Raw genomic sequence first — 25,500 nt, 5'->3', positions numbered from 1 at the left:
TCTTGTTCATACATTTCTCTCTTGTCTTTCCTCCATTTGATGAGGAGTTTACTTAATCCCTCAGTCGGCCTCAGTTATAAGCTTTTTGGTAATGACCTGCTTAATCCTCCTACTAGAGATAAAACGCACAGGCACATTAACTTTTAAGCAGTTTACTCACTTCTGGGCTGCCTCTAAACAAAGCTTTATTATTGAGCAGTGATGCAGTATTGCTTGTTGGTCTGCTGTGTTGGTTTGTTAGCTGGGCGTCTGCCTCTCTTCTAAGTAATGCATGAAGAAAGGTTCACGTTCCAGTCTATGGTTCAAGTTTCAACTGTGAGGATTTACTGATGTACTTTATCTTATGTTACAGTAAACTGAATATTTTTGAGTTCGGTCCTGTTGGTTGACAAAGCAAGTCATGTGTAGGAAATTGATTTTTTTCTCTATTTTCTGGCATTTTGTTACCTTGTAAAGCAGCTGCATTCTCAGGATATCACAAGACCACACGAAAATCCATCTTTTCAGGCTTCAAGTAATGTGTGCATGTCAGTGCCACTTGTTTCCACGAAGCAGCGTCCTGTGAGGAGCTACTGGCAGCTACGGGCATGGTTTAGGTGTGTGTGTGTCGACACAAAGAGGCGATTGATCATTGAAAACAGCAATGGTGGCTTCTAAAAAGGTTATCATAGTTGCTGCAATAGCACTAGATATATCAGAACAGAGAGTATTTCTTCATGCAAGAAGAGCAAAGAAAGACGCAGAAGGCTTTTCTCTATTCAGAAGGCGTTTTCGCTCTTCCCCCGACTACATTGATTGTTTTTTTAATTAGTTATAGATGAAACCACACCCACTTTAGCATTACGAAAGCAGGCAATGGCACGCAGGAAGGCAGGCGCTGGCTCATAGAGGCATCAATAGCTGGGCACCCCATGAAGTGGCACAGCTTGAGGTAATCTGTGGCTTTGAACAGCACTCTTGCCAAAAAACTCCCCCTTCTCAGCCCTCGCCTTAAAGGCAGGGCGTTGAGTTTTGATGCCGCTCTACCTCTTTTATATTTCTGTTGTGTTTACATGTGTATGCCTCCCCAGTGTTTATCTGTTTTTACTAACAGTCACTGTCTGACTTTGAGTTACTTCAGCTGTTAAAGGGAAACTTTGCCGACTTTTAACCAGCTCTTTCATCGCAGCGTGGAGTTCCCTGGAGCTGGCAGCTCTGTGGCAGCATGGGGCTAAGCCAAACACCGCTCATCTGTACATACTGCTCACACTGTGATGACAGAGCTGGTTGGAACTCCCTTACTACCAATATGCTATTTTCTAAGCGACTGTAGCTGTTGTATTTCGCGTAGATGGACATTCAGTGGCTATAGCAACTCAAATTCAGCCCGTGTAAACCTCAGGGCCGGGGGTCTGATACCGGACCACTGCCCGCGAGATCACCAAACTCACTGGCTTTTTAGTTTCAGAGTGATGGGGAGAGGTGGAGGGACCGCTGAGTGGGCGAGCTAGTTAGTTAGCAGTAGTCTCTTTCAATGGCACTGGCAAGCATCAGACTGGCAGTCAGTCATTGGACCTTTACGTCTGGCAGTGTGTTTTCATATGCATAAGTGGCCATTGTTTCATCTAAAGTGGGTTGGAAAAAAAGATACATGCCTCCCGACTGGCTTCGGCAAGAGTTTGATTTACCAGCTGGCCCCACTGGTAGGTTCTTTGGTCTGACTGGTTAAAGTTGGTTGATAGATGGTGATAGACACATAGCTCATCCAATCACGTGGAAGTGCCTTACCTTTTCAGTTTCTAATGACAGCTTCTCAGATGGTTCTTTGTAACAAACCATCTGGTTAGGCACTGAGCAAAAAGTGAATTGATTAACAGACAAGATATTCTAAAGATTTGTTTTTAGGAAACTAATACCCAGTTGCAGCCTTGGTGTCACTTGATTTGGTGACTTTTGAAACCCTTTAAGCAACTCTATTTTGAAAACGACTCACAACAAACCCAGTGGCTGTTGGGCAGACATTAGTGACAGTACATCAGGCAGTTTTCCCTAAAGTGAGTCCTCCGTGCTGCTACATGAATATTCAGACCTCTCCACTTGCTGTGGCTGCAGCTCTGTGGTTTTAGCTGCAGTCAGTGAGACAGAGAGGCTCTGCAGACACAACGACCAGGCTCAAATAGGTAACTGCAGATTCTGCACATTTATAAAATTACAATGGTTCTGTCTACTGAGTGTACTTTACCAACAGGCAGGCCCAGCTGACCTTCTTATTTATGCCTCCATGCTGGCGATAGCCGTGGCCGGCGGTAGTATGTTTTTGGGTTGTCTCTTTGTCGGTCCATCTGTCCGTCCCATTCTTGTGGACGCAATACCTCAAGAATGTCAGGCAGGCCAGGTTATCCTTTTTAGTGCCTCCACGCAGGCGATAGCCATGGCCTGAGACATCATTTTTTCAGGTTGTCTGTCTGTCCCATTGTTGTGAACGCAATACCTCAAGAATGCCTTGAGGGAATTTTTCCAAATTTGGCAGAGATGGCGACTTGAACTGAGTAATGAACTGAGTAGGTAATGGTGGTCAAAGGTCAAGGTCTCTGTGACTTTGCATCTGTCTCTTTCTCATGAACATGATATCTCAAGAACACCTTGAGGGAATTCTTCGAGTTTGGCACAAATATCCACTTTGAGTCAACAGTGAACTGATAAGATTTTGGTGGTCAAAGATCATGGTCACTGTGACCTCATCCGTCTCATTCTTGTGAACACAGTGTCTCAAAAACACCTTGAGGACATTTAGTTAAATTTGGAACTAACGTTACCTTGAACTCAACAATGACCTGATAAAATTTTGTGGTCACAGTTCAAGGTCAGTATGTGACCTTTCATCTCATTCTCGTGAAAGTGCTATCTCAAGAACACCTCAAGTGAATTTCTTACATTTGGCACAGATGTTAACTTTGATTCAGTGATGAACTGATTAGATTTAAGTGGTAAAAGGTCAGGGTCACTGTGACCTTGTTTGTCTCATTCTTGTGAAAGCAATATCTCAAGAACACCTTAAGGAAATTTCCTCAAATTTGACACAAACGTCCACTTAGACTGAAGAATAAACTGATCAGAATTTGGTCTAATGTCTAATAGGATACAAAGATGAAGTGATGACATTTTATATTCAAAAAGGTCAAGTTCACTGTGACATCATAATATTCTACGTACAACAGTTTTCTGGCCATTATACAATGTCATGTCTCAGGAACAGAAGGGGAGACACGGTCAGAAACTGAATTGGTGACACCAAGTTTGAAACTGTGCTGGTTGAATAGATCTGTATAGATCATCGCTGCTGCCAGGGGAAGATGTGATGGATGTAAACTGTAAGAGAGAAACTTGACTGGTGCACAGAGGCATACAACCATGGGGCAGTAATTCTAGTTTTCTTACAACCTTGATATATTGTCATATTACACAATCTCAGGTGACTTACGGTTGCACCTCTTTAAAGGCTCAGCTTCATTTTGAATGGAGAAGTTAATGACCCAATAACTGACCTTACATCAGCGCTGGCTTTTATATTTGTGACTCAGCCTCTCGTAGTTTATGATCCTTTATGACACCACAAGTTCTAATGGTTTCTGTGATCTGTTGATTGTAGGAATTGAGTAAATCATGCCTGGGAGGGACTGCTAACATATTTTGGTGACAGACAGATCTGTTTATGATGTTCACCAACACGTTGAACAGTGTCTTTTGATGATATATTGTGTAATGGTTCAATAATGTGAGCGTCAAAAAAGAGATTTATAGGAACTCTACTCACATACTAAATGGCTGTGGGATAAAGATGCAAGTTATTTTTCCCCCTGTCAGTTGTTGCCTTGAATTCACCCCGATGCCTACACAGTATAATAATCAGGCTCACAACCACAACAGACACCCACAATACACACGCACACACGCACACCAGTCTCCACTGGAGCTAACATGCCTTACAGCTTCAGCATGAGATGATAATTTACAGGCAGTCTCAAACCCCCACCTTACTTCACCTGTGGAGGAGAGCAGTGAAAATGTCAGGAGTTTAGTTAGGGCTACAACACCTGCATCTCACGCATACACCGCTTCTGCTCCAATAGCTCCCCAAGGGTGGCTCATGAGCACTCAGCTTTTATTGCTGTGATGACTGCTCGTGATTTTTACGTCAGAGGACAGCAGGAGAAGAAAAACAACTCCATTCAGCCATCCCTATGCTTACTGCTGCAGCAGTTTTAACATGTTGTAAAGGTTGTACATATTGCACTGGGGACCAGGACAGAGATTAGCAGGTTGTTTGACTTGAAGTGCATTTAACAAGGTCACAATGAAGACATTTGATTTCGTGAGACTCTCTCGAAAAACACCTTACCCTTTCTCATCATTAAAAACAATTGTAGTATTAAGTGCCTGCTAGAATTTTCCCAGCCTTGTTACGGGGGATTTGGGGGATAAAGACATCCAAATATTTGCATGTGTTGTCTGTTTCAGGCAGAATTAATACCCATAGTATTGAGCCAGGGGATCACTTGCTGCATTTGATGAAGCAACCATCAGTGCATCCAGTGATCCCTCATATGTTACAGTCCATCACAGCTCACAGGCAAATGCGCACAATCAAAGTCTAAAGCCTTTGCTGATCTGCAGAAGCAGCAAAAAGGATGGACATGCAAGCACCCCAGGGACCTCAGGAATTCAAGACTGTGAAGTTGCTTGTGCTGTTAGTCTGTGAAGCCGATGTTCGCTCAAGTAGCTTCAGTAGAGAGCTGTCAGAGATATCATGTAGGACCTGTCAGCCGGAGATCATTAAGCTCTTACAAAGTCAGATGGGATTTTGCCAGCAGCTTGTCACTGTTAGCTGTACATTCTGGATTTATTTATCAGTAAACATCAAAATAAGCATGATGTTCATGCTTATTTTGATGCCCTGACTAATAATATGATTTTAATTACATGCAGCTTATAACTATTGTCATTATTGAAAAATCAGATGGTTTCTCAACTGATTAATCATTTGGTCCATAAAAGATCAGAAAACAGTGGAAAATGTCAGTCCCAGTTTTCCAGAGCCCCAGGTGACGTCTTCAGATGTCTCATTTTGTCCGACCAACAGTCCAAAACTCAATGGCATTCCTTTTACCATCACATAAAACAAGGAAGAAGAAAATGAAAAGTAGTAAATTCTTGTATTGGAGAAGCTGAAACCAATGAATGTTTGTCTTTTTTCAAGTGATTCATCAAATATTGAAACAGATGAAGTTCCTGTCGGCTGACCAAACTATTGATCAATTAAATGTTTCAGGCACTACTGCAGTATGTTTCCAAATAGCTAAATGGGTAAATTAGGCCATTTTCTATTGATGAAATAAATGGCACTTTTACTAAGTTACCTGCTGATATCTCTTTTACAGAAGCCTAATACTTTTGACAAAAAAAATAACCTGTTTTTCTTAATTAACAAGATTCTAATCAGAATTCAGAGGTTTTGGGGCATCAGTGGCTCAGTTGGTAGAGCAGACTCCCCATGTACAGAGGCTCCGTCCTTGCTGCAGCGGCCGCAGGTTTGATTCTGGCCTGCAGCCCTTTGCTGCATGTCATCCCCTCTCTCTTTCTCCCCCTTCACGCTTGATACACTTTCCTATCCATTAAAGGCAAAAGCCCAAAAAAATAATCTTTATAAAAAAAAGATAAATGAATTTAAAAAAAAGAAGAATTCAGAGGTTTTATGGGGAAAAAATCTGCTTTTCCCCCTGAATTAATGAGATCATTATCTAATAAATTCTCATTTTTCTGAATTAAGATTATAATCACATTATTTCAGAAATACAAAGCAGATTTTTTTCTCAATTAAATGCATTACGCTCTCATACCTTTTCCTCCAGTCCATACATAGCCTGTAAATGTGTGAGAGGCCTGTAAATAAGTAGAGAGAAAAACAATTTCAAACACGATGCAACCGTCTTTGCATTGTTTATTATGAGCAAATATGTTTTAATACAGTTTTCCACTAATAGTGCCAAGCTGTTAATATTGTGCTAATAATTACTGGATTTATTCTTTGTATAGGGATGAAGCACTCAAGTGTCCACGACGTTCTTTACATTCTTCCTGCTTATGTCAAGTGGGGGAAAATTACTTTAAGATGCACTTGATACACACATCTCCACATTGTATATCAAGAGTGAGGGAATGTCACAGATCAGTGATACATTTTAATGTGATGTGTTCATAGTCTATTAAAAGTCAGCATCATTGTAACACAAACCTTGACAATGTGCGACTTATTTAATTACAAAACATCACAAATTGCTTCATCATCAGTTTCATTCTAGAAAATACTTGGCAGAACATTAACCCCAGAGCTCTGTACTGTTACAAAATCATAGACCTTGTGGTTTTGTAACAGTAAGTGAAATATGGGTGTTCCCTTTCGGTCGGTACACTCGGTACAACACATTAGTATGGGGATTGCGTCCTCGCGAGACCAACCTGAAGAAACTTTTTCAACACGCCTGTCAAGGCCAATGAGACTGTCGCAGGCAAGGGAAGTCCCGCCTTCCCTTGGGGCTATAAAATACCCTGCGCAGTCTCATTTCCTCAATCTTATTGCACTTCACCTCGCATAACCTGAGTACTGCGGAACACTTGCTAGCGATTAAACTGTCCACAGGAGGTGAGCTTGCTCCCTACCCAGGGCGTCGCTATCAAGGCTGTTTCTGCGTTGTGCTTGTTTAGCTTGCTAACTTGCCGCTCTCTCGTTTAGCCTGGCTACGGTTATTTGTTTAGCCACGCTAACAAATTCCCATTCCAAAAGTTTAGCTCCAGCTAACGACTCGCCTGTTTAGCTTGCTAACTAGCAAAGCGGAATGGCTCCGGTAAAGAAACGGCACTCTCCTAGCGGGTCTAGCCAGGCTAGCTCAGCTAGGAAGTCCAAGTACCGTCCATGCCCGAGTGCTTGTGGTTTTTCCCTGTCGGAGACGGATACGCACGACGCCTGCCCAGTGTGTCTTGGCATGTTGCATGCGAAAGCGGCACTTGCTAACCCGGAGTCCTGTGTGCACTGTCGCCGGCTCCGGAAATCGACCCTGGAGAGCGTGAATTTTCTGTCGAAGGCGCTGGGAAAATCCGCTGCTCTCGGGGACCCCATGTTGTCCGAGGTCACCGAGTCACCCACGGAGTTGGAGCTTGACGGCCTGAGCTTCGAGTGCAGCGCGGGACAGTCCTGGGGGGACCAAATGGACGAGATACTCCCTACCACCGACTATGTGGGCATGGAGGAGGACGCGGTTGATTTCACCGTCACGCTGGATAACGCGCCGCTGTGTGTGCCCTCTGACGATGAGCTCTCTCTAGCCGCTTCGGGTGGCTTCACGGAGGGCGAAGCGGAGGGAGAGGGAGAAGAGGATGCTGATCACAGCCAGGTCCTTGGATCGGGAGATTTGCCGGCCGAACCGGACGGCACCACCCCGGCTTTGATTGACTTGTCCCGCCGAGCGGCCAAGCGTCTCGAGGTGCCATGGCCAGCTCCGCCTCCCCGCCAGCAGCAGACTATTAACTATTTTCTCCCCCAGCAGCCGGCAAAGGTGAGACACAAACTACCGGTCTTCCCTGATTTTACACTTGAGCTTTCGCGGACCTGGGCGTCCCCCAAGGCCCCGCTCTCCCTGCCTTTTTCCCAGTTCCTGGACTTGGAGGGAATGGAGTCCGCCGGACTAACCAACATCCCTCCTATGGATGAAACGCTGGCAGTGCACCTGGCGCCGAAGCCCAATTCAGCGGCCAGCAAGCCCACTCTCCCCAGCCAGCAGTGCAGATTCTCCGCCTCCCAGCTAGAGAAAATATACCGCGCCCAGGGGCTAACCGCTCGTGCGCTGAATACGGCTTCTATGCTGCAGGCATACCAGGCTGAGATGTTACGGGAGCTGCACGAAGCTCTGGTAAAGAAGGAGAACGCAGCCGGAGCGCTGGATGAGGTGCGCAGAACCGCCGACTTCATTCTCCATCTCTCCAGCACGGCAGCCGTGGCCCTGGGGAAGAGCATGGCCGAGACAGTGGTAGCTCAGCGTCATCTCAGGCTAACGCTAACCGAGCTCCCCGAGACACAGCGCTCTGAATTTCTCCACCAGGCGGTTGAACCTACCGGACTGTTCGGACAGGCTCTGGATAAAATTCAGACTTGCTGTGACCATATGGCACCCACGGCCGGACATTTGGGGTCTGTGGGCCTGGCCCCTGAGAGGGAGAACCTGACGGCTGCAGGTTTACCAGATAATGTGATCGATACGATCCAAAGTGCCAGGGCGCTATCCACACAGGGACTGTATATGCTCAAGTGGCGTGCTTTTGAGGCTTGGTGTGTGGAGAGACACATCTCTCCTTTTCAGAGCTCTGTGGTGGAGATTTTAACTTTTCTTCAGGAATTGTTAGAGAAAGGGCTTTCCTCCTCCACGATAAAAGTGTATCTTTCAGCCATTTCTGCCTGTCATGTGGGATTTCAAGGGAAGTCCCCTGGCTCTCATCCCCTGGGGCCGGTTGCACCAACTGGTCTTAAGCCTGGTCTTAAGCTAAGTCGGTCGTAACTTGGTGTTCTAAGTCCGACCTTATAGTTACGCTGGTTGCACCAACAGGGCGTAAGCCTTCTTCTCACTAAGACCGGGCGTAAATCTTACGCCTAGTCAAGAGCAGGCGTAAGGTCATTATCAAGCTGCTCTCATGCGCTCTAGAGCGCAGAGAGCGCAACTTGGTTATGGCATGTCTCATCCACCGTCTGTATACGTGCGGGCATTTAGACGGGAGAGGGTAATTAGGGACAGAAGCAATTGGGCATAGCCTATATAATGACGAGGAGCTGATTGAGAGGTTTCACTTCGGTAGGAAAGATCAGTTTGAACTTATTGAAGAGCTGTCACCGGATTTACAGTTTGTGTTGGGCTGCAACACAGCACTACCACTGGCCTTCCCACCAGGCAGGGGAATCCTCCCCAAATACGTCAACAATGATGTCACTGTAAATTGAGGTTTTCGTGGAGGACCCCCTCCAGTTGGATGATTTTTTTTGGAGGAGATGTATTTTTTGCCTTGCTGAGAAGATCTTTCCACCTCTTCCTCATGTCAGCCTCTGTATGAAGGCAGCCAGAGTCTCCACACGTATTGATGTGCCCCGTTATCTCTGCCCACACTGACTGTTTTTTCTTAATTGTGATACATCTCTCTGCTGGCTGTACAGCTTGATTAATTTTCTAATTTCAGTGTCGGTAAAGTTTTTCGTTGATCCTTAATGTTTTCTTCAAATCTTAAACTGTAAATAAACTGTCAACACAGATGAAAGGGGCTGTCAACTGTCAATTGTCATCTGTCAAGCACACGGGGTGATTCAGCGGCGCGTCATTTAACGTCACCGCGCTCCTCTAGGCAGGCCGCGTGGGGCATTCCGGGGGCATTCACATGGACGCGCACAGCTAAAACCAGCGTAGCTAAGACCAGGCGTAAGCCCTGTTGGTGCAACCGGCGTAAGTCCACTCCTTAAGACTGGTCTTAACAAAGACCGTCTTAGGAGTTACGACCAGGCTTAGTAAAGACCAGTTGGTACAACCGGCCGCTGGTGATGCGTTTCATGAAGGGTGTGCTTCGAAAGAGGCCGATGCGCAAAGCCATGGTCCCTCAGTGGGACCTCGTTCTGGTTTTGGACGCGCTGTGTGACGCGCCTTTTGAGCCACTGCAGTCTATCGGCATTGACATGCTTTCGTATAAGACTGCGCTCTTATTGGCCTTGTGTTCAGCAAAACGCATAGGGGATTTACATGCTCTCTCTGTGCATCCGTCATGCACGCAGTTTGCGCTGGACTATTCTAAAGTGGTGCTGCGCCCTAATCCGGTGTACATCCCTAAGGTGGCGACCTTATCTTACAAGGCTTTGACTTGTGAACTGTCGTCCTTTTCGCCACCTCCCTTTGTATCCGCTGAACAGCGTTGCACGCGTATATCGACCGCACACAGGAGGTACGAACTACGGACCAGCTTTTTGTCTGTTTGGCTAACCCAGTTAAAGGCAGAGCGCTGTCCAAACAGCGCCTCTCTCATTGGGTTGTGGAGGCGATCTCCCATGCCTACGCCTGTAAAAACGTGCGGGTGCCCGGCGGAGTGTGCGCTCACTCCACCAGGGGCATGCCTGTGTCCTGGGCTCTGTTTAAAGGAGTTTCAGTGGAGGATGTATGTTCAGCGGCAAGCTGGGCCTCTCCACATACATTTATGAAATTTTATTGTCTGGATGTGACAGCTCAGTCTGTGCTCTCAGCAGGGAGGTGATGTAACTGACATCACGGTTGCTGCTGAGCTGGGTCTTCTCAGTCAAGCTGCAGGGGCGTCTCGGGGCGTGATGATAGGTCCCCATACTAATGTGTTGTACCGAGTGTACCGACCGAAAGGGAACTGGAGGTTATGAATATAACCAATGTCCCCTGAGGGAGGGAAACGAGGTACAACACAAGTTAGCCCCTCACCGCCTTTTTCATTAGGCTCGGTGAAGTGCAGTTTAGATTGAGGAAATGAGACTGTGCAGGGTATTTTATAGCCCCGAGGGAAGGCGGGACTTCCCTTGCCTGCGACAGTCTCATTGGCCTTGACAGGCGTGTTGAAAAAGTTTCTCCAGGTTGGTCTCGCGAGGACGCAATCCCCATACTAATGTGTTGTACCTCGTTTCCCTCCCTCAGGGAACATTGGTTATATTCATAACCTCCAGTTTGTTTGCATGAGAGGAACAGGATTTGATTTATTAAATAGATAACAATATGCCAAAGTTTCCCTTCATTCCCTCTCTGCCCGATGTAGTTTGATCATTCAGATATTCACAAAAATGATGCCATGATATAAAAATCCAAAGTCTCAACAAGTCACCGGCTGCTATTTCAGGCACTGTTCAATTTTCTGAGGCGGGACACAGAGAGCACGTAAACTGAAAAGCTGCTTTTGTTTTCCAGTGTCTTTTTCCTTAATCTGTCAAGCATGGAAGACTTTTATCCTCCAACAGGATTGTCTTTCACCTCCTGTCCAGTTGCATCTGTCTTTTTTATATATTTTATGTCAGTGTAGTTTTTCCTTCCCACATCAAAACAGTGTTATTACCAGAGGGATTATATCTATGCCACACTTCCAGAGCTGAGCTGATAACAAGTGGATTACACAAAGGTCTATCCATATCTTACAAATAAGTCCTCATACCTAAAGGATAGGATAAAAACAGTGTTCCAAATCTTTTTCTGATCCTCTAATGTCTGTTTTTTTATACCTAACCATAGCCACAATCGTTTTGCCAACCTTTAAAGAGTTTTCAAAGTACACTGTCGGTAGGAAACAGGACTCAAACTGCAGTCTCCAGTGTTTAATCCACACAAGTTGCACTCTCAACTATTCACTCTGACCTCCTCCCTAACAGCTTGTGTGGTTGTATAACACACCACTACTACACTGCTGTCTTTGCTACTGAGAGAGGACAGTCATTATTCAAACAACTGAAGAGGTTGCTTGTCAGGGAAACCTAAACACAAGTCATTCTGAGCCTTTGAATAAACAACTGATGCTGTTGTTTTTCTGGTGAGAACAGACTCCTAATAGATGTAAGTGAATTTGGGTCAAAATGTACCAGAGACAATGCAGCTACTGTCTGAGGAACTAGCTAAATGTTGTTTGTTTGCCTTTTAATTAGCTCGTGCAAAAGCAACAGATGTGATTTACAAACATCCTCATTTGAGGAAACACAGTAAGGAGGACATTAATAACAGTGTTAAACTGAATTGTTTTGTCAACTTAGTTAACAGGACATAAAACAAAATGTTATTGCTCTTTATGTGGATTTAAATACACACATTTATTTAAATTTAGAAAGATTGGAGAGTTTATTGGCTCTGCTGCCTGAGCAGGGATTTAGACCGAAAACAGTCTTGCATTAAAAGAACCCACTCACAGTGAATGGCAGCGTACTGCTGTCCTAGCTTTCGGGTCTGTTTTGTTTTGACTTTATTGTTTCAGCGTCCTTACCCATTACCTGTAACCACCTGCTTTCAATCAATCAATCAATTTTATTTATAAAGCCCAATATCACAAATCACAATTTGCCTCACAGGGCTTTACAGCATACGACATCCCTCTGTCCTTATGACAGTGTCTTTATTGCATGTTTCCCACCATAAATGATATTAAATATAACATGGAACAAGTCAATAGAGCATAAGTTAAGTTAAGACGACTTAAACTCACAGATTAGGAGCCTGCGCCCATTTACACATAGACCAGCATCTGACAATTTACATTCACTGAAAGTGCTTGTTTTGTCACTGACAGGCTCAGATTGCAATAATAAGTGTTTAACAACATTACAGAAAGGACCCTTCAGAGAAATGAAACATTTTTCTTAGGGCTGCCCCCAAATAGTTGGCCAAATGTTAGCCAACCAGAAAGGTCATTTGTAGGCAAGATTTCACTGGTCACTTAGTCAAAGAAAAAACAAACAAAAACAATAAACGTGAAGCTCTATTAGGAGCTGTGCCTTGTCAAAATAAATCAAAACCTATGTGACTGGACCATGTGGGAATTTAATTTGAAAGGACAGACACAGGAAGTGGCCACACTCAGCAGTCAGACAGGACTATTCCACAGGCTAGTTAATAACATGTCGGGCAGGAAATCCAAAGTGTGGGATCATTTTGAGAAGGTGAAGGACGAACCCAAGGTGATATGTAAACTCATCTTCATTGGTCGATTACAAACATGACATATCATCTGAAACATGGAAGTAGCTACATGCCCATTAGCCCACAGCGTCATTAACAGGCGGCTCGCTCAGTGTGTGACGTGCACTTGTAGATAAAATATAGGCCTATATTAATGAAGGTTCATTAGTACGGTTTTGTATTTCTCTGTAATGTAGCACAGTGTTAACAATGTTACTGATACTATTCTTTCTCACATCTTCAACTCAAACCATTGTGTTGCCTCGCCCAAAATGTATAGTTTAATAATTCAGTTAATATCGTATATACATGCGGCCGACTAGTCGACTAATGGTCCTAAATGATGACTATTGGTCAACATGGAATATTCTTGGTCAGGGGCAGCCCTAATTTTTCCTTACCTTTCGCTGATCCGTTCTGTTTGTTTGTGTGTGTAATCAAGTCTCGATCAAGCGGAAGTGTTGTGCGGAAATCTCGTGGACTTTTTCACATGGTCGGAATCAGTTTAACATTCAGCCATAACACTGAAAATCTTGTAGATGTGTAGTGTTTTGTATGTTGTCAAACACTTCTAATAACAATCTGAGCCTGTCCGTGGCAACAACAAGCACTTTCGGTGGACCTAAATTAACAGTGCACAATTGCCCATAAGGATTATATTGCAGCTTGTTTCGCCGCTGTGGCTGCAGCAGTCCGCTCAATACTGGACCAATTTCAAAATTGTTGTTCCCATTAGTCACTTATCCACGAAAACATGGCAAAATAGGGCACAGGTTCAAAAATACGGAAGTTTCCCTTAAAGCAAATTTCGCTGTAATAACCCAGGCTTGATATTTGCACAAGGCTTTGCCAAATCTATCACCGTCTGACAAGTGAATTTTCAACAGTGTGTTGTGTATACCTTTCCTTTTTTATCTGTTGCTAAGTTTTATCTCATATCTCTTATTTTATCTCTCTCCTCTGCACTGTCTTGCTTTGTTTCTCTTGCTCTGCTATAAATGACATTTCCTTCGACCATGTTTAAAGTTTCACCCTCTAGAGCTCGTTTCAACCAGGTGGTAAATGAGCAAATGCCTATTCATGTGCCAGATGTGGATGAGAAATAAACAGCGAGAGAGAGCTATCACCTGAATCAAAACACCCATGATTTTTGATCTATAAACAAACTGCATCTTGTGACCCGTGACATTAACTCCTCTTCCAGTGTGCTTACTGTAGCGTGTAAATTACATTCTGGAAATGGGACATGGCTTCAGACAAATCATCTTGTAGTCAGCGCGAGCATTAGGATACTCTCCATGCTGCAGTGCTTAAGCCCATGTCTATCCACCTTGAGCCTGAGCTCAACACCAGCGACGAATCACTATAAAAAGAAGCAATTATTTATAGTCGCTTCCTTGACAGGGCCGGTCCTACTTATCTTTCAGGGTGCAGTCCCCAGGCCCTCTCCTTCGCATTCGCAGCTTTGTCAGAGCTGCTGTCGGCCCAATCTTTCATCACTGCACCAAGCTGACATTTCTCCAAATATCAATGATAGTTTGTGTGTGTGGCAATGATTTATCAGGCGCAGAGATATAACAAAGCTTTTTTTTCCACCACTGCCTGGAAGACAACAGCAGAAAGTTTTAAAGTCTCTGGACGCCACTTAGAGAGCATTAATACAGCAGCAAACCACTATTTGCTATGTAAAGATATCGTTATTGGGTCCTGTGCATATAATGAAGTCACATTTCCTCTGTGTGTGTTTAAATGTAAGCTTTTCTGTCCTTTGTTGTGGTAGGTGGTCCTGCCATGCCATGTGTGTTCATCCCACTGGCTTGCTAATCACTGCCACTCTGCGCTCATGTGGCAGTTGCGGCTGATATCCGGACGATGTCATTGCAGAAGCATGGAGCCCACCCTAGATATGCTCCGAATGTTGCATACAGCTGCTTTAAACTCGACCATATAAGAAAGAATATAATAATTGTCCTCCTTTTTGTTATGGAATGAAAATGATTCAGTTGTGCCCTGGAGAAAGGGATGCTTTGCCTGTTTGAGTGGACTCATCTCAACCCTTTTATTACACAAGCAAAGCCTAAATTCAGTGTTTGGCTCTTTCAGTTTTCTTCCTAAGCCTTAATTTAGAGGGAGGCTATTCATCTTCTGGAACTTGGACTCACTCAACATTTGCTTGTTAAAGCACTCTGGAAGTCCACTTTCCTATCTGGTAAGAGTCATCTAAGACATTAACTTTGTTCAAGAATCCGCTAGCCCTGTAATTTGACTCTGCAGTGCTGTAGGACATTGCTATCGTCCAATTAATGCACATTAATTGAACTGACCTTTAGTAGTGTCTCGTTTAAGGTGGGATATTGAAATGAACTTGGGGAGTAATGATTTTCCTCCTCCTTCCTCTGTCATCAGAGGAGTTTGTCGTCACTGTAATGGTGAATTCTTTGAGGAGTAAGCTGTAATTAGTGTGGAGGAGGAGACCTCAGTATGTGTATTGATTCCTCACTGGCTTGGTGAAAATGCCAGAGAAGCGCAGAGGACATGAAAACATGGATCCAGACTGATTCATCCAGCAGCATCTCTCATTGCATTGTGAGAGGTCTCCGTTTATATGCAGTTAGGCCAACAGCAGACCTATAAGAAAAATTGGAGTTTGTGCAATCTCAAATGTTGTTGAACTGCTATTGAATATATTGCTGTGAGCAAGTCAAGTCACTTTAATATTAAATGTTGACCAAAGTACAGAGAAGTTTAAATAACAGAGATAACTGCAGTGAAAATAGATAGATGTACAAATCAGAAATGTACAGAACCCAAAATCTGATAAAGGCAGAATATAAACAATCATATAGTGACAGTAACCTTTCTGTAAAAGAAAATGTTTCTCAAGACTGGATTTAGAAATGTCAATATACAACTTAATTGTGAGTGATAGCGTAAACCTTTCGAAAGGGTAATTGGGCTGAAGGATGTAAGGAAACTGGAGATGCGATATGGGCTGAGCAGGTCAAAGATAACAAGACTAGGTCAAAACCACAGAATATATGAAATAATGGACGTAGCGACCGTGACGTCAGCCTTGAGTTCGGCATTTTGGCAGTCACCATCCTATTATTAATTATTTTTTCTTTTGGAGCCAGAAGTGACCATATTTGGGAGACTGGCGCTTTGGAGGAGCAGGCCTGACAGCCTGTTACTTGAAGCAGTCTGCCCTTAATTATGTGAAACTTTAAGCTGTAATACAGTGTTAACCAGTGTTTTATATAAAAATTCAAAACTGGTTGTTGTGCCAGGGTGTAAACATGTTTACATGTTGATTGACTGGCTTCTGAAACCAGCCTCAAGCAACCGTTCAGGGGACTGCAGTTTTTGGCTTCATTTTTCAGCTCAGACTCAGACTCAGACTCATTTTTCAGAGGTTTTTGTTTGGTCAAAGCCTAGTATATGGCTGGACTCCGTATGAAATGCTTGATGGCTTTTAATTTGAAACAGGAAAACACGCAAGATATAACCTGTTAAACAGTGAGCTTTGGAGGTTTTGATACAGAAAGTAGAGTTTGTTACCTTTGAGCAGAGCCAGGCTAGCTGTATCCCCATTTCCAATCTTGGCTTTGCAGAAAGTATCATCAATGTTCTCATTTAACTCTCAAAAAGAAAGCTAATTAGTATATGTCCCAAAATGTTGAACTGTTTCTTTAATTGCGAGTGTGCCAGATAAAACCGTTTATGAGGTGCAGTGAGGAGCAGAAGTGACTTGAAAGCATCCCAAAACAAGAAGTAAAAATGATGGATGAGTCGACCGAAAGACCAACTGCAGACAGTAGTCGTTTGTTGGGTAGTAAATGAGACGCACATGCACAAGGCAGCAATGAAAGCACAATCCAGAGCTTCTTATTGGTCACAGACCTGCCATTACGCATATGTGACCACACCAGACTTGGCTTTGTTTGGAGAGTACAGTCTTAATTATTAACAGACTCTACATTTACCAACTCATGTCCTCATGTGCTTGACTCATCCACAGCTAGACAGACTTCTCACCAAACAAAAGTGAGCAAAAAACGTGTTTGACACAAATTACAACTTGTCATCTATTTAGGGAAAGTTGTTCCAAGTGGCAGTCTCTTGGGTTTCTGCAGTGTTTCATGAGAGCATGAGACAATCACTGGATAACACTTGTACTGTACTTGACAGTTGCTCAGCAGTGTTATTTACCATGTAGCTCATTTGCATCAGATGTTTGTCTACTTTCTTTTGACTTTATTCAAATTATTTTTGATTACTGCTGACCTAATTTATTTAATCTATTTTGTATAACTATAGTTAATATTAATCAACTGACTTTTCACTGATCTTGAAAAATTATTGAGAAAAAGCAGAGTGGTTCTCTCGCCTAGTGCGTTTACATGCATTTAAGTAACCAGGTTACAGTGCACTTTCTCCAGCAAGGTGATTCTTCTTTTTTTTAATATAAACTAAAAACCCAGATTCAGTAATCGTGAGGGGGATTAGAGATTTCCCTGAGGTAGATTTCTCCTGGAGAAAGCTGATGTCTTGTGTCCATGTATACGGGTTTCTAATCAGCTTTTTAAATGCACACGTGTGCATAACAAAGACTTCAAACAGGGCCCGCTGTAACAAAAGTACTGCAGGATGAAAGGAAACATTATTATGCATAGCAATGCATCCTTGTTTTCAAAATTATTTTATTCAAAGTCTGACTAAAGCTGAAACTGACACTGAGAGCCCTCTAGAAGTCTAAATAAGTGAGTTTCCACTGCTAAACATTTGACTAATTGTAAAATTTAGAGCCATTCTTGCTGAAAGGACAAACTGTGCAGACACACACAGCCTATCCATCTCACTGCAGTCAGTCCAAATGCTCCGGCAATAAAAAATATCTTTTAAAGTCATAGCTCTAACTGAGGGGTAGAGGATAAAACTGATAGCTGCACATAAAGGCAGATTTTACAGTAACCTTGTCTCTTTTATGCATATAAATGTACTCACTGTTGTTAAGGCTGCACTATAGGTCATAAACCAAACCCCTCCATTTTAGTGGATGGGACATGGGTCAAACTATAATATCAATATACACGTCAAACAGCTGAAAGGCAAAGCTTAAATTTACTGGTCCATCGACATCCCAACCCTCGCCTATGGTCATGAGTTCTGGGTAGTGGCCGAAAGAATGAGATCATGGATACAAGCGGCCAGAATGAGTTTTCTCAGTGAGTTGGCTGGGCTCAGCCTTAGAGATAGAGTGAGGAGCTCGGACATCTGGAGGGAGCTTGGAGTAGAGGCGCTGCTCCTTCCCGTCGAAAGGGGTCAGTTGAGGTGGTTCGGGCATCTGATCAGGATGCCTCCTGGAAGCCTCCCGCTGTAGGTGTTTTATGCACGTCCCATTGGTAGGAGGCCCCGGGGCAGACCCAGAGCACGCTGAAGGGATTACATTTCTCATCTGGCCCGGGAATGCCTTGGGGTTCTCCAGGAGGAGCTGGAAAGTGTTGCTGGGAAGAGGGACGTCTGGGGTGCCTTGCTTGGCCTGCTGCCCCCATGACCTGGCCCTGGATAAGCGGTTGAAAATGGATGGATGGATGGATGGATGGATGGATGGACGTCAAACTATTTTTTCCCAATGATTTTTTTCTTTCATTTTAGGTCGTTGTTATCTTGCTAATGTATGTTCAGTTGTTTGTTTTTCACATAGGTTTGGTTACAACTAGTTATTAGATACTATAAAACAGTGGTTTGACAGCATGATTGACAGCTGTGCGTGCCAATCACTATGCTCACCAACAACAGTGCTGCTTGCAATTTGTTAGACGACAGGAACTCGATATCCTAGAGATTGCTATTGCAGAAACTCTGGCCCTGTCACAAGATGGCAGTGGCTTCATTCTTGCACAGTGGGAGGAAGTGGAGACACATCGTCCATCTTTATATACTGTCATTGGTCAATACTGTTTGATCGGCTTTTAAAAAAAACAAGGCTACAAGGACTTACAGATAACGTGTTAATTTACCTGACCGTTTCCCAACAAGTTATCAATCATACATGCTTCTAATGTATCCCTTGTCTTTGTGTCATGCAGGCGAGTTGTGACCATGCGCTGCCTGGCTGCTCGGGTGAACTACAAGACCCTCATTGTTATCTGCGCCCTCTTCACACTCATCACTGTGTTGCTTTGGAACCGCTGCTCCAGTGACACCACCCTACGCTTCCTGCCCCGCGCTGCCCTGGTGGCTCCAAGTCCCAAGGTGGGAGATGCTAGCATCAGCAGCCAGCAACACCCTCCGCAACCTCCAGAGCCCCCGCCTGTCGTCGGGGTTGTCGCAGGGATCAAGTATGAAGAAATCGACTGCCTGATCAATGATGAATCTACAATCAAAGGCCGGCGAGAGGGCGGGGAGATTTACCTGCCCTTCAGCTGGATGGAGAAATACTTTGAGGTGTACGGCAAAGTGGTGCAGTACGACGGCTACGATCGGTTCGAGTTCCAGCACAGCTATTCGAAGGTTTACACACAGCGTGAACCCTACCACCCCGACGGAGTCTTCATGTCATTTGAGGGATACAACGTGGAGGTCCGTGACCGTGTCAAGTGTATCAGTGGCGTGGAAGGTAAGTCTTTGTTTTATCAATGTTCATCACAGGAATGTTTGAGAATACACACCTGTGTCAGATCTTCATTTTTCACATGGTGGTTTTAACAGTTTGATGCACTATGCAGCTAATTTTATATTATTTTATATTTTTAAGAACCCCTTAAACTTAAACTATCTGTTTAAATACTAGAGAAACAGATGTGAAAGGCTTTGTGTCAGGTGTGTGGAGCCAAAAGCAGTCTGACAAAAGAGAAGAGGCTCTTTGGATGAAACAAACAAAATTAGTTAATTACATGTATTAAGCACAACAAAATGTTGTAAGATGCAAGGACAAAGCGAGTGTTTCAGTCATAAGACAACCTCTTTTTATCATGTTCATTCTTTGTCTCATTTTTACACATTGTTTCACCTTTTGCACACGAAAAAGATCCTTAATGCTTCTTAGCAGGAGGGAAGCAACGAATAATTGATATAGTCGATAAAACTCAATGACCAAATTACTCGCCAAGGAATTAAATTATGGATTAGTTGGTGACGTCATGGTCTGTGATGTGAGTTGCTGCATAATGGCAGTAGTGATGCCACATACTGCCATGGCAACACCTTTAAGACCAAAAATCCCAAAGCGTGGGAGCATTTCACTGTTAATTCAGCCAAAAAAGGTTGTGATATGTGACATTTGCAAAGCTGACCTTGTCTGGCATGGGAGCACATCAGTTATGCTGGTGCATCTGAAGAAGAGGCATGTTGGACCTGTGGATGATGGGGGGGGGGTGTCCTTATCCACTGTGAGGGTCCAAAGGACAGAGGGATGTTGTATGCTGTAAAACCCTCTGAGGCAAATTGTGAATTTGTGATATTGGGCTTTATAAAGAAAATCAAATTGAAATTGAAACACTGGCTGCAACCAGCATCAGTGTCCAGTGGGATATCAAGAACTGTAATGTCCTTTGTTTCGTCTAAACTTGGCTGAATACTGAAATACTAGACAAGTCTCTAGCAAGGAAAACAGCAGGAGGCGTGTGCTTTATGATGAATAAGGACTGGTGTGACAGGAATATTGAAATGCTGTCCTGTTCCTGCATCACAAGGGGAAGTAAACACTGGATCACTGTTAGATACCCTTCAGAGGCAGTTGCGGAGCGAAGTCCCTGCCCATATTCGGAAGGAGTGATGGTGAGGCTATCTTGCTGAGGTCAAAATATGTAAACAAACTACAATGCAAGAGGTCAGGAAATTGTATCTTATATAATTTCATGCGATATATAGATTGATTAATGAATTGATTGACTGACTGTTGCTACAGCAACCTGTTTGGCCCTAGACAGGACTTGATATCAGTTAACCTTTCTGTTGTATCAGCAGGAAAGTTTGTTAAAAGACGTATTTTTGAATTTTTGTATCCCTATTGCAAAATTGTATCCCCTGATTGCCAAATAAGAAGCATTGAGTAATTGCAATTCTCAATCTTCAATTCTCAAATTTGTTTGAATAATTGATAGATTATTCGACAATCAAAATAGTCATTACTTGCAGCCCCACTGCAGAGCATCTCTGTCCATATGCAGGCATCTTTACCTATGATACAAGATGCAGTAGCCTAGAATATCCAAGTCAGATCCACGCAATCAATTTCTCACATTAACAGACGAACTATATAAAAGAGTTCGGTTTGAACTAACTTTTAGAGGTATTTTCCTTCCATGCGGCTCAAAGCTACCCACCAAATGAATACAATGTACAGTGAGTTTGATGATAAACTTTGATTCGTCTCTGTCTTTAATAAACCCCATGTCTCTGAGAAATATGATTAACTTAATGAGGTGTATTCCACCTAAGCGATCCATCGGAAATTCTCTATTTGATCTGTAAGAAAGTGAATCAAGAATTCATTAACAAGATAGATCAGATTTCAAAAGCACATACTCAATCTCTGCCGCCCATTCCCAAACACCATTAGCCTTTCTTTAACACCACCAAATGTAATTTGTGTGAAGTCAATTTATTAATGTATCTTTTCTTCACTCAGACACCGTCAGCAAGTCTTTGTGTAGATGTCTTGCAGGATGTCTGTTAAGTGAGTGTATCCCCCCGCCCCCTGTTCCTTCACACTTTTGAGTCCATCCTCAAAGTTGCTTTCTCTTCAGGGTACCTTTTAAAATAATTACCAGGAAAGATCAATAGCTCATTTTAAAAGGCTATTAGTTCAAACCACATTGTCATCAATATAGTTCTGTGCCCCGCTCGCTCCAATAAGTGACCCTGTATACTTGCCTGAAATTACAAAATAGATATTCATTATCCTTCTTTTATTGTCAAATAGGTGGAGCCCCTGGTGAAAGAAAATAAACGCCATCACACAGAAAAACTCCTAAAGCCCCCTAAAACATTCCTTACACGTTCAAACACATCAGTGAAAATCACAGAAGAAGATTCGTAGTTTTTTGGCCTCAGTCCTTTCCCACTCAAGACGAAAGCTCTTGAATCGGTGGATCGATGTAATAAAAGGTGATATATATCTTCTGGCAAAGTGTCAGTTGCTGAGGTTAGCGTAATGAGGTTAGCTAGATGCGTAATGATAGCCTGTGTCTATAGGAGCAATTTGCCAGCAGTAAATAGGTATTCTTGCTGAGATGGATTCCCCACAGTTTTTTTTTTCGTTTGTAAGTGGTGGCACAAATCAGCTTCTTTGTTCATCACACAAACAGAACAACACACACGGTCGTTTTCTTTATAGTAAAATCTCTAAGAAGTATGTGTGACACTCTGTTATACACTCTCTCAGAGGCTTTATACTCAGGTGGATGCAGAGAATACTGAATTATGAGGCAGGTCAGAAAGTCTAATAACATATTTGATTGATTAGTTCCAATGAGTTTGGCTGATTTTCAATGAATTGCATAGTTTCGTTTATGTTGTTCTCGTTACTCTTTTTATCGGAACTGCATTCCCAGGAAAGGTTGAATTTTTTTTAAGTGGGGTTTTATGAGGTACTTGTCCACAGTCAGTGTATTAACTACAGTAATTGCTGTTACCTCAAAATGCCGTGTTTAAAGGCTTTACTTGAGGAAAGTGGCCTACACAATGCATCTTACTGTGGACAGCGCAAATAAGGTTGCATGAAGGGTATGATGTGCTTCATGTCTCTCTCACTGACAAATACTACTATCCTGTTGGCTAACACTGTCGGAGCCTCACTGTTATGACACACCCACAATCAAACCTGTTTTCCAAAACAATAAGGCTGAGGTCTAATTTGTTCATTCATTAATCCAATCCATTAATCCATCTCTCCCTTGTCCTCCTCGTGATCTTAACCCGAGTGAGGTGTGTGTGGAGCCACTGGCCAGCTCTGAGCCTTTAAACCTGCCCACTTTTTAGTGGTCCAATAAAATGTAAAGGATTTGATTTAAATCTGTCTTGTAACAACTGACCAATAAAACATTCTGTTTTACTGGGAAATTCGTCACAGGACAGGAGCTAAAGGTGATCTGACTTCTGTTTCACTGAAACTATTAACAGTTATTGTAGGGCTGTGCAACTAATCGAATTTTGATCGTGATTTCAATTTTGGCTCCAGACAATTTCAAAATTAATATAATTGTGGAAAAACGATTATTTTCTATGTCTTATTGTTTTTTATCTATTACTTGTTTTCAAGAGATTGAGCGCACTACAATAGTTAATGTTATATATCTTTTTTTTTACTACTACATTAGAACATATTTTTTATGTATTTTTATTTTAAGGAGACCTCAAAACATTTGATGGCAGAGTGTTTTAAAAAAAGAAATGTTCAATAAATGCATTCAAGACATAATCGTATAAATAATCGTGATTTCAATATTGGCCAAAATAATCATGATTATGATTTTTTCCATAATTGAGCAGCCCTAAGTTATTGATATTTTTAGGTGGGATCTCTTTTTTTGTGTGGTTAAAATACATTTTGCTGGGACGTCCAGTAGCTCATCTAGTAGAGCAGGTGCCCCATGTACAAAGGCTGCGTCCTTGCCACAGCAGCTTCAGGTTCGATTCCAACCTGCAGCCCTTTGCTGCATGTCATCCCCTCTCCCTCTCCCCCTTCACGCTACCACATTCCTATCCAATAAAGGCCAAAAAGCCGAAAAAATAATGTTTAAAAAATATGTTTTCTTGCGGGCCCCTCTATAACAGTACATTCCTTAACTTCTGTGGCAGTACTCCACCCTGCTTCTCTAAACTCAGGGTGAGCTGAGCGTCATCTCCTGTAGGTAATACACTGTTGATGAGTACCTCATGCAGTCCCTTTCAAAAAATCCAAACTATCCCTTTAAGGACCCACTGCAACACATGTATGGGAGGGAATGTATATAATGGGGAAAAATGGGTCAGAAAGGAATCTAGCCAAATCTGTTGGTACCTCTGGGCTGAGCAGCGGGGAGCCAAGTTATTCTCACCCTCTCATTTCATGCAGACCGTTTCTTTTAGTCCAAAATAGAGGAAACACAGCTACACTTCTATACCCACACACACACACACACAATTTAACAAGGTCCATTAATTAAGCCCAAGGCTTCTTGCTATTTAGCACTCCACATGCCCAAGCATACAACTCTTCAACTTAGCATATTTTTTAGGTGAAAATAGCAGTTCATTAATTATCCTGTCACAGTCCGAGGAACTGCAGGGCTTAAACAAGGTCATGGGAGCATTTCACTCCCAATGCACCCTGCTACCCACGGAAAAGTTATTTAACAGGACCCTCAGCAATATTCATTAAATGTCCTGATGGCCCTTTTACATCACTCTGGCTTCTGCCATGGTCTGTTGGGATGTGACTTGTGTCAGGGGTCAAACCAGTTGACATGCACCCAGATTGTACTGATATCTCAAGCCTCTTTAAACTGTGATAACATTGGAATGAAAAAAATAGACTTAAAATTAAGAGGATTTCATATAAATTAGTCTAAAATTCACAGTCAGTCTTTGACTACAAAAATATGCTCTCTAGGTTTTTATTTTAGGAGTCTTAAAGTCGTAGCACCTTTATGTGCCGTTACTTGTCACATCTCCTGCAGGGCTTGTGGTTTTATAGTAGAGGGTTAAAAATTGAGGTCTTAGTTTTCCTTGTTGCAGCAGGGCCTCCATGAGACAAAGAACAAAAGTTGAGAATAATGAAGCCCCAGCAGCCAGAGCACTATCATTAGTGGAAGTAGTTAATCCTCTCTAACAACAGCCTCTTAAATCATGTTCTCGTTTTTGTGTCTCTCGCTTTTTCTTGGACCGTCTTTATCTTCGCTCACAGTTCCGTCGCAGACCGCCATCACTTAAACATTTTCACCAACACATACACACACAGTTTCACAACCTTTTAAGCACTTAATAAAACACACGCACTCTCACTTACACCCTGGGTGCGAACACATGCATGGCGCGTGATCTCTCTTAACCTAACACCTGCGCACATTCAACCTGCTGACCAAGACGGATGCAGAGCTTCCTAGTGAAGACAGAGGAGGGCTGGGATGAATAGTCTGTGAATCCAGGACACTGCTGTAAATTGTGGTGGTTGCAGCTAGGTCACAATGAGTCCTAACCACAAAATAATTTAAATAGACAACATTTCAGTCCCAGTTTTTTCTGTCAAAAAATACATAAAATTATGGTTTAAATTTGGTGTGCAGACATTACTCTTTTCATATGTGCTGATTTCCAATAGGCTTACACGTACAGTACATGTGATTTGTGTTTAACAGCTGGGTTACAGCTGCTGTAGTTGAAGTGTTGAGTTCTTGTGTTTGGTAGTTTAAAGTGGTATATTCAGTAAAATAAATATAGTTTGATTTCCCCAAAGTGTTTCATAATGTACCCAGCTGGATCACCCAGCCAATGATAAATACCCAGTGAAATGAAAAATACATTTTCACAGTTTTAATCCTGTGTCCCTGTAGTCATTGATCATTTATGTCTTGTTATATGCCAAAAAAATGTTTGAAATAATCAGTGTTAGAGTGTTTTTACAGCCAAATCCCTATCTGTTCTCTTCCTGTAAAACCAGGTAAGACGGTTTCAAATATTTGGTGACCTGATAGGACAAGATATGTGTTTGGATATCATTGGGCAAAGCACAAGGTTGTACACTGTTTTGAGGAAACATGTCATTCAACCATTTTTAAATTGAACG

The 25,500-nt window shown here is 42.8% G+C and overlaps 1 protein-coding gene across 1 annotated transcript in view; it reads left to right on the top strand.

The window, feature by feature from the left end:
• The window catches only part of glceb (glucuronic acid epimerase b), an 86,251-nt gene that overhangs the window by 40,850 nt on the left and 19,901 nt on the right, over positions 1-25,500 (top strand). Inside the window, exon 3 of the mRNA XM_050045464.1 lies at positions 18,821-19,350. Coding sequence (XP_049901421.1) covers positions 18,834-19,350 — 517 coding nt within the window. The 5' untranslated portion in view covers positions 18,821-18,833. The remainder of the gene's footprint in view (positions 1-18,820; positions 19,351-25,500) is intronic.

Source organism: Epinephelus moara, chromosome 1, assembly GCF_006386435.1.
Source record: "Epinephelus moara isolate mb chromosome 1, YSFRI_EMoa_1.0, whole genome shotgun sequence".
Classification (NCBI taxonomy): domain Eukaryota; kingdom Metazoa; phylum Chordata; class Actinopteri; order Perciformes; family Serranidae; genus Epinephelus; species Epinephelus moara.
The sequence above is the reverse complement of the archived record's forward strand: the minus strand, read 5'-3'. Positions and strand labels throughout refer to the sequence as shown.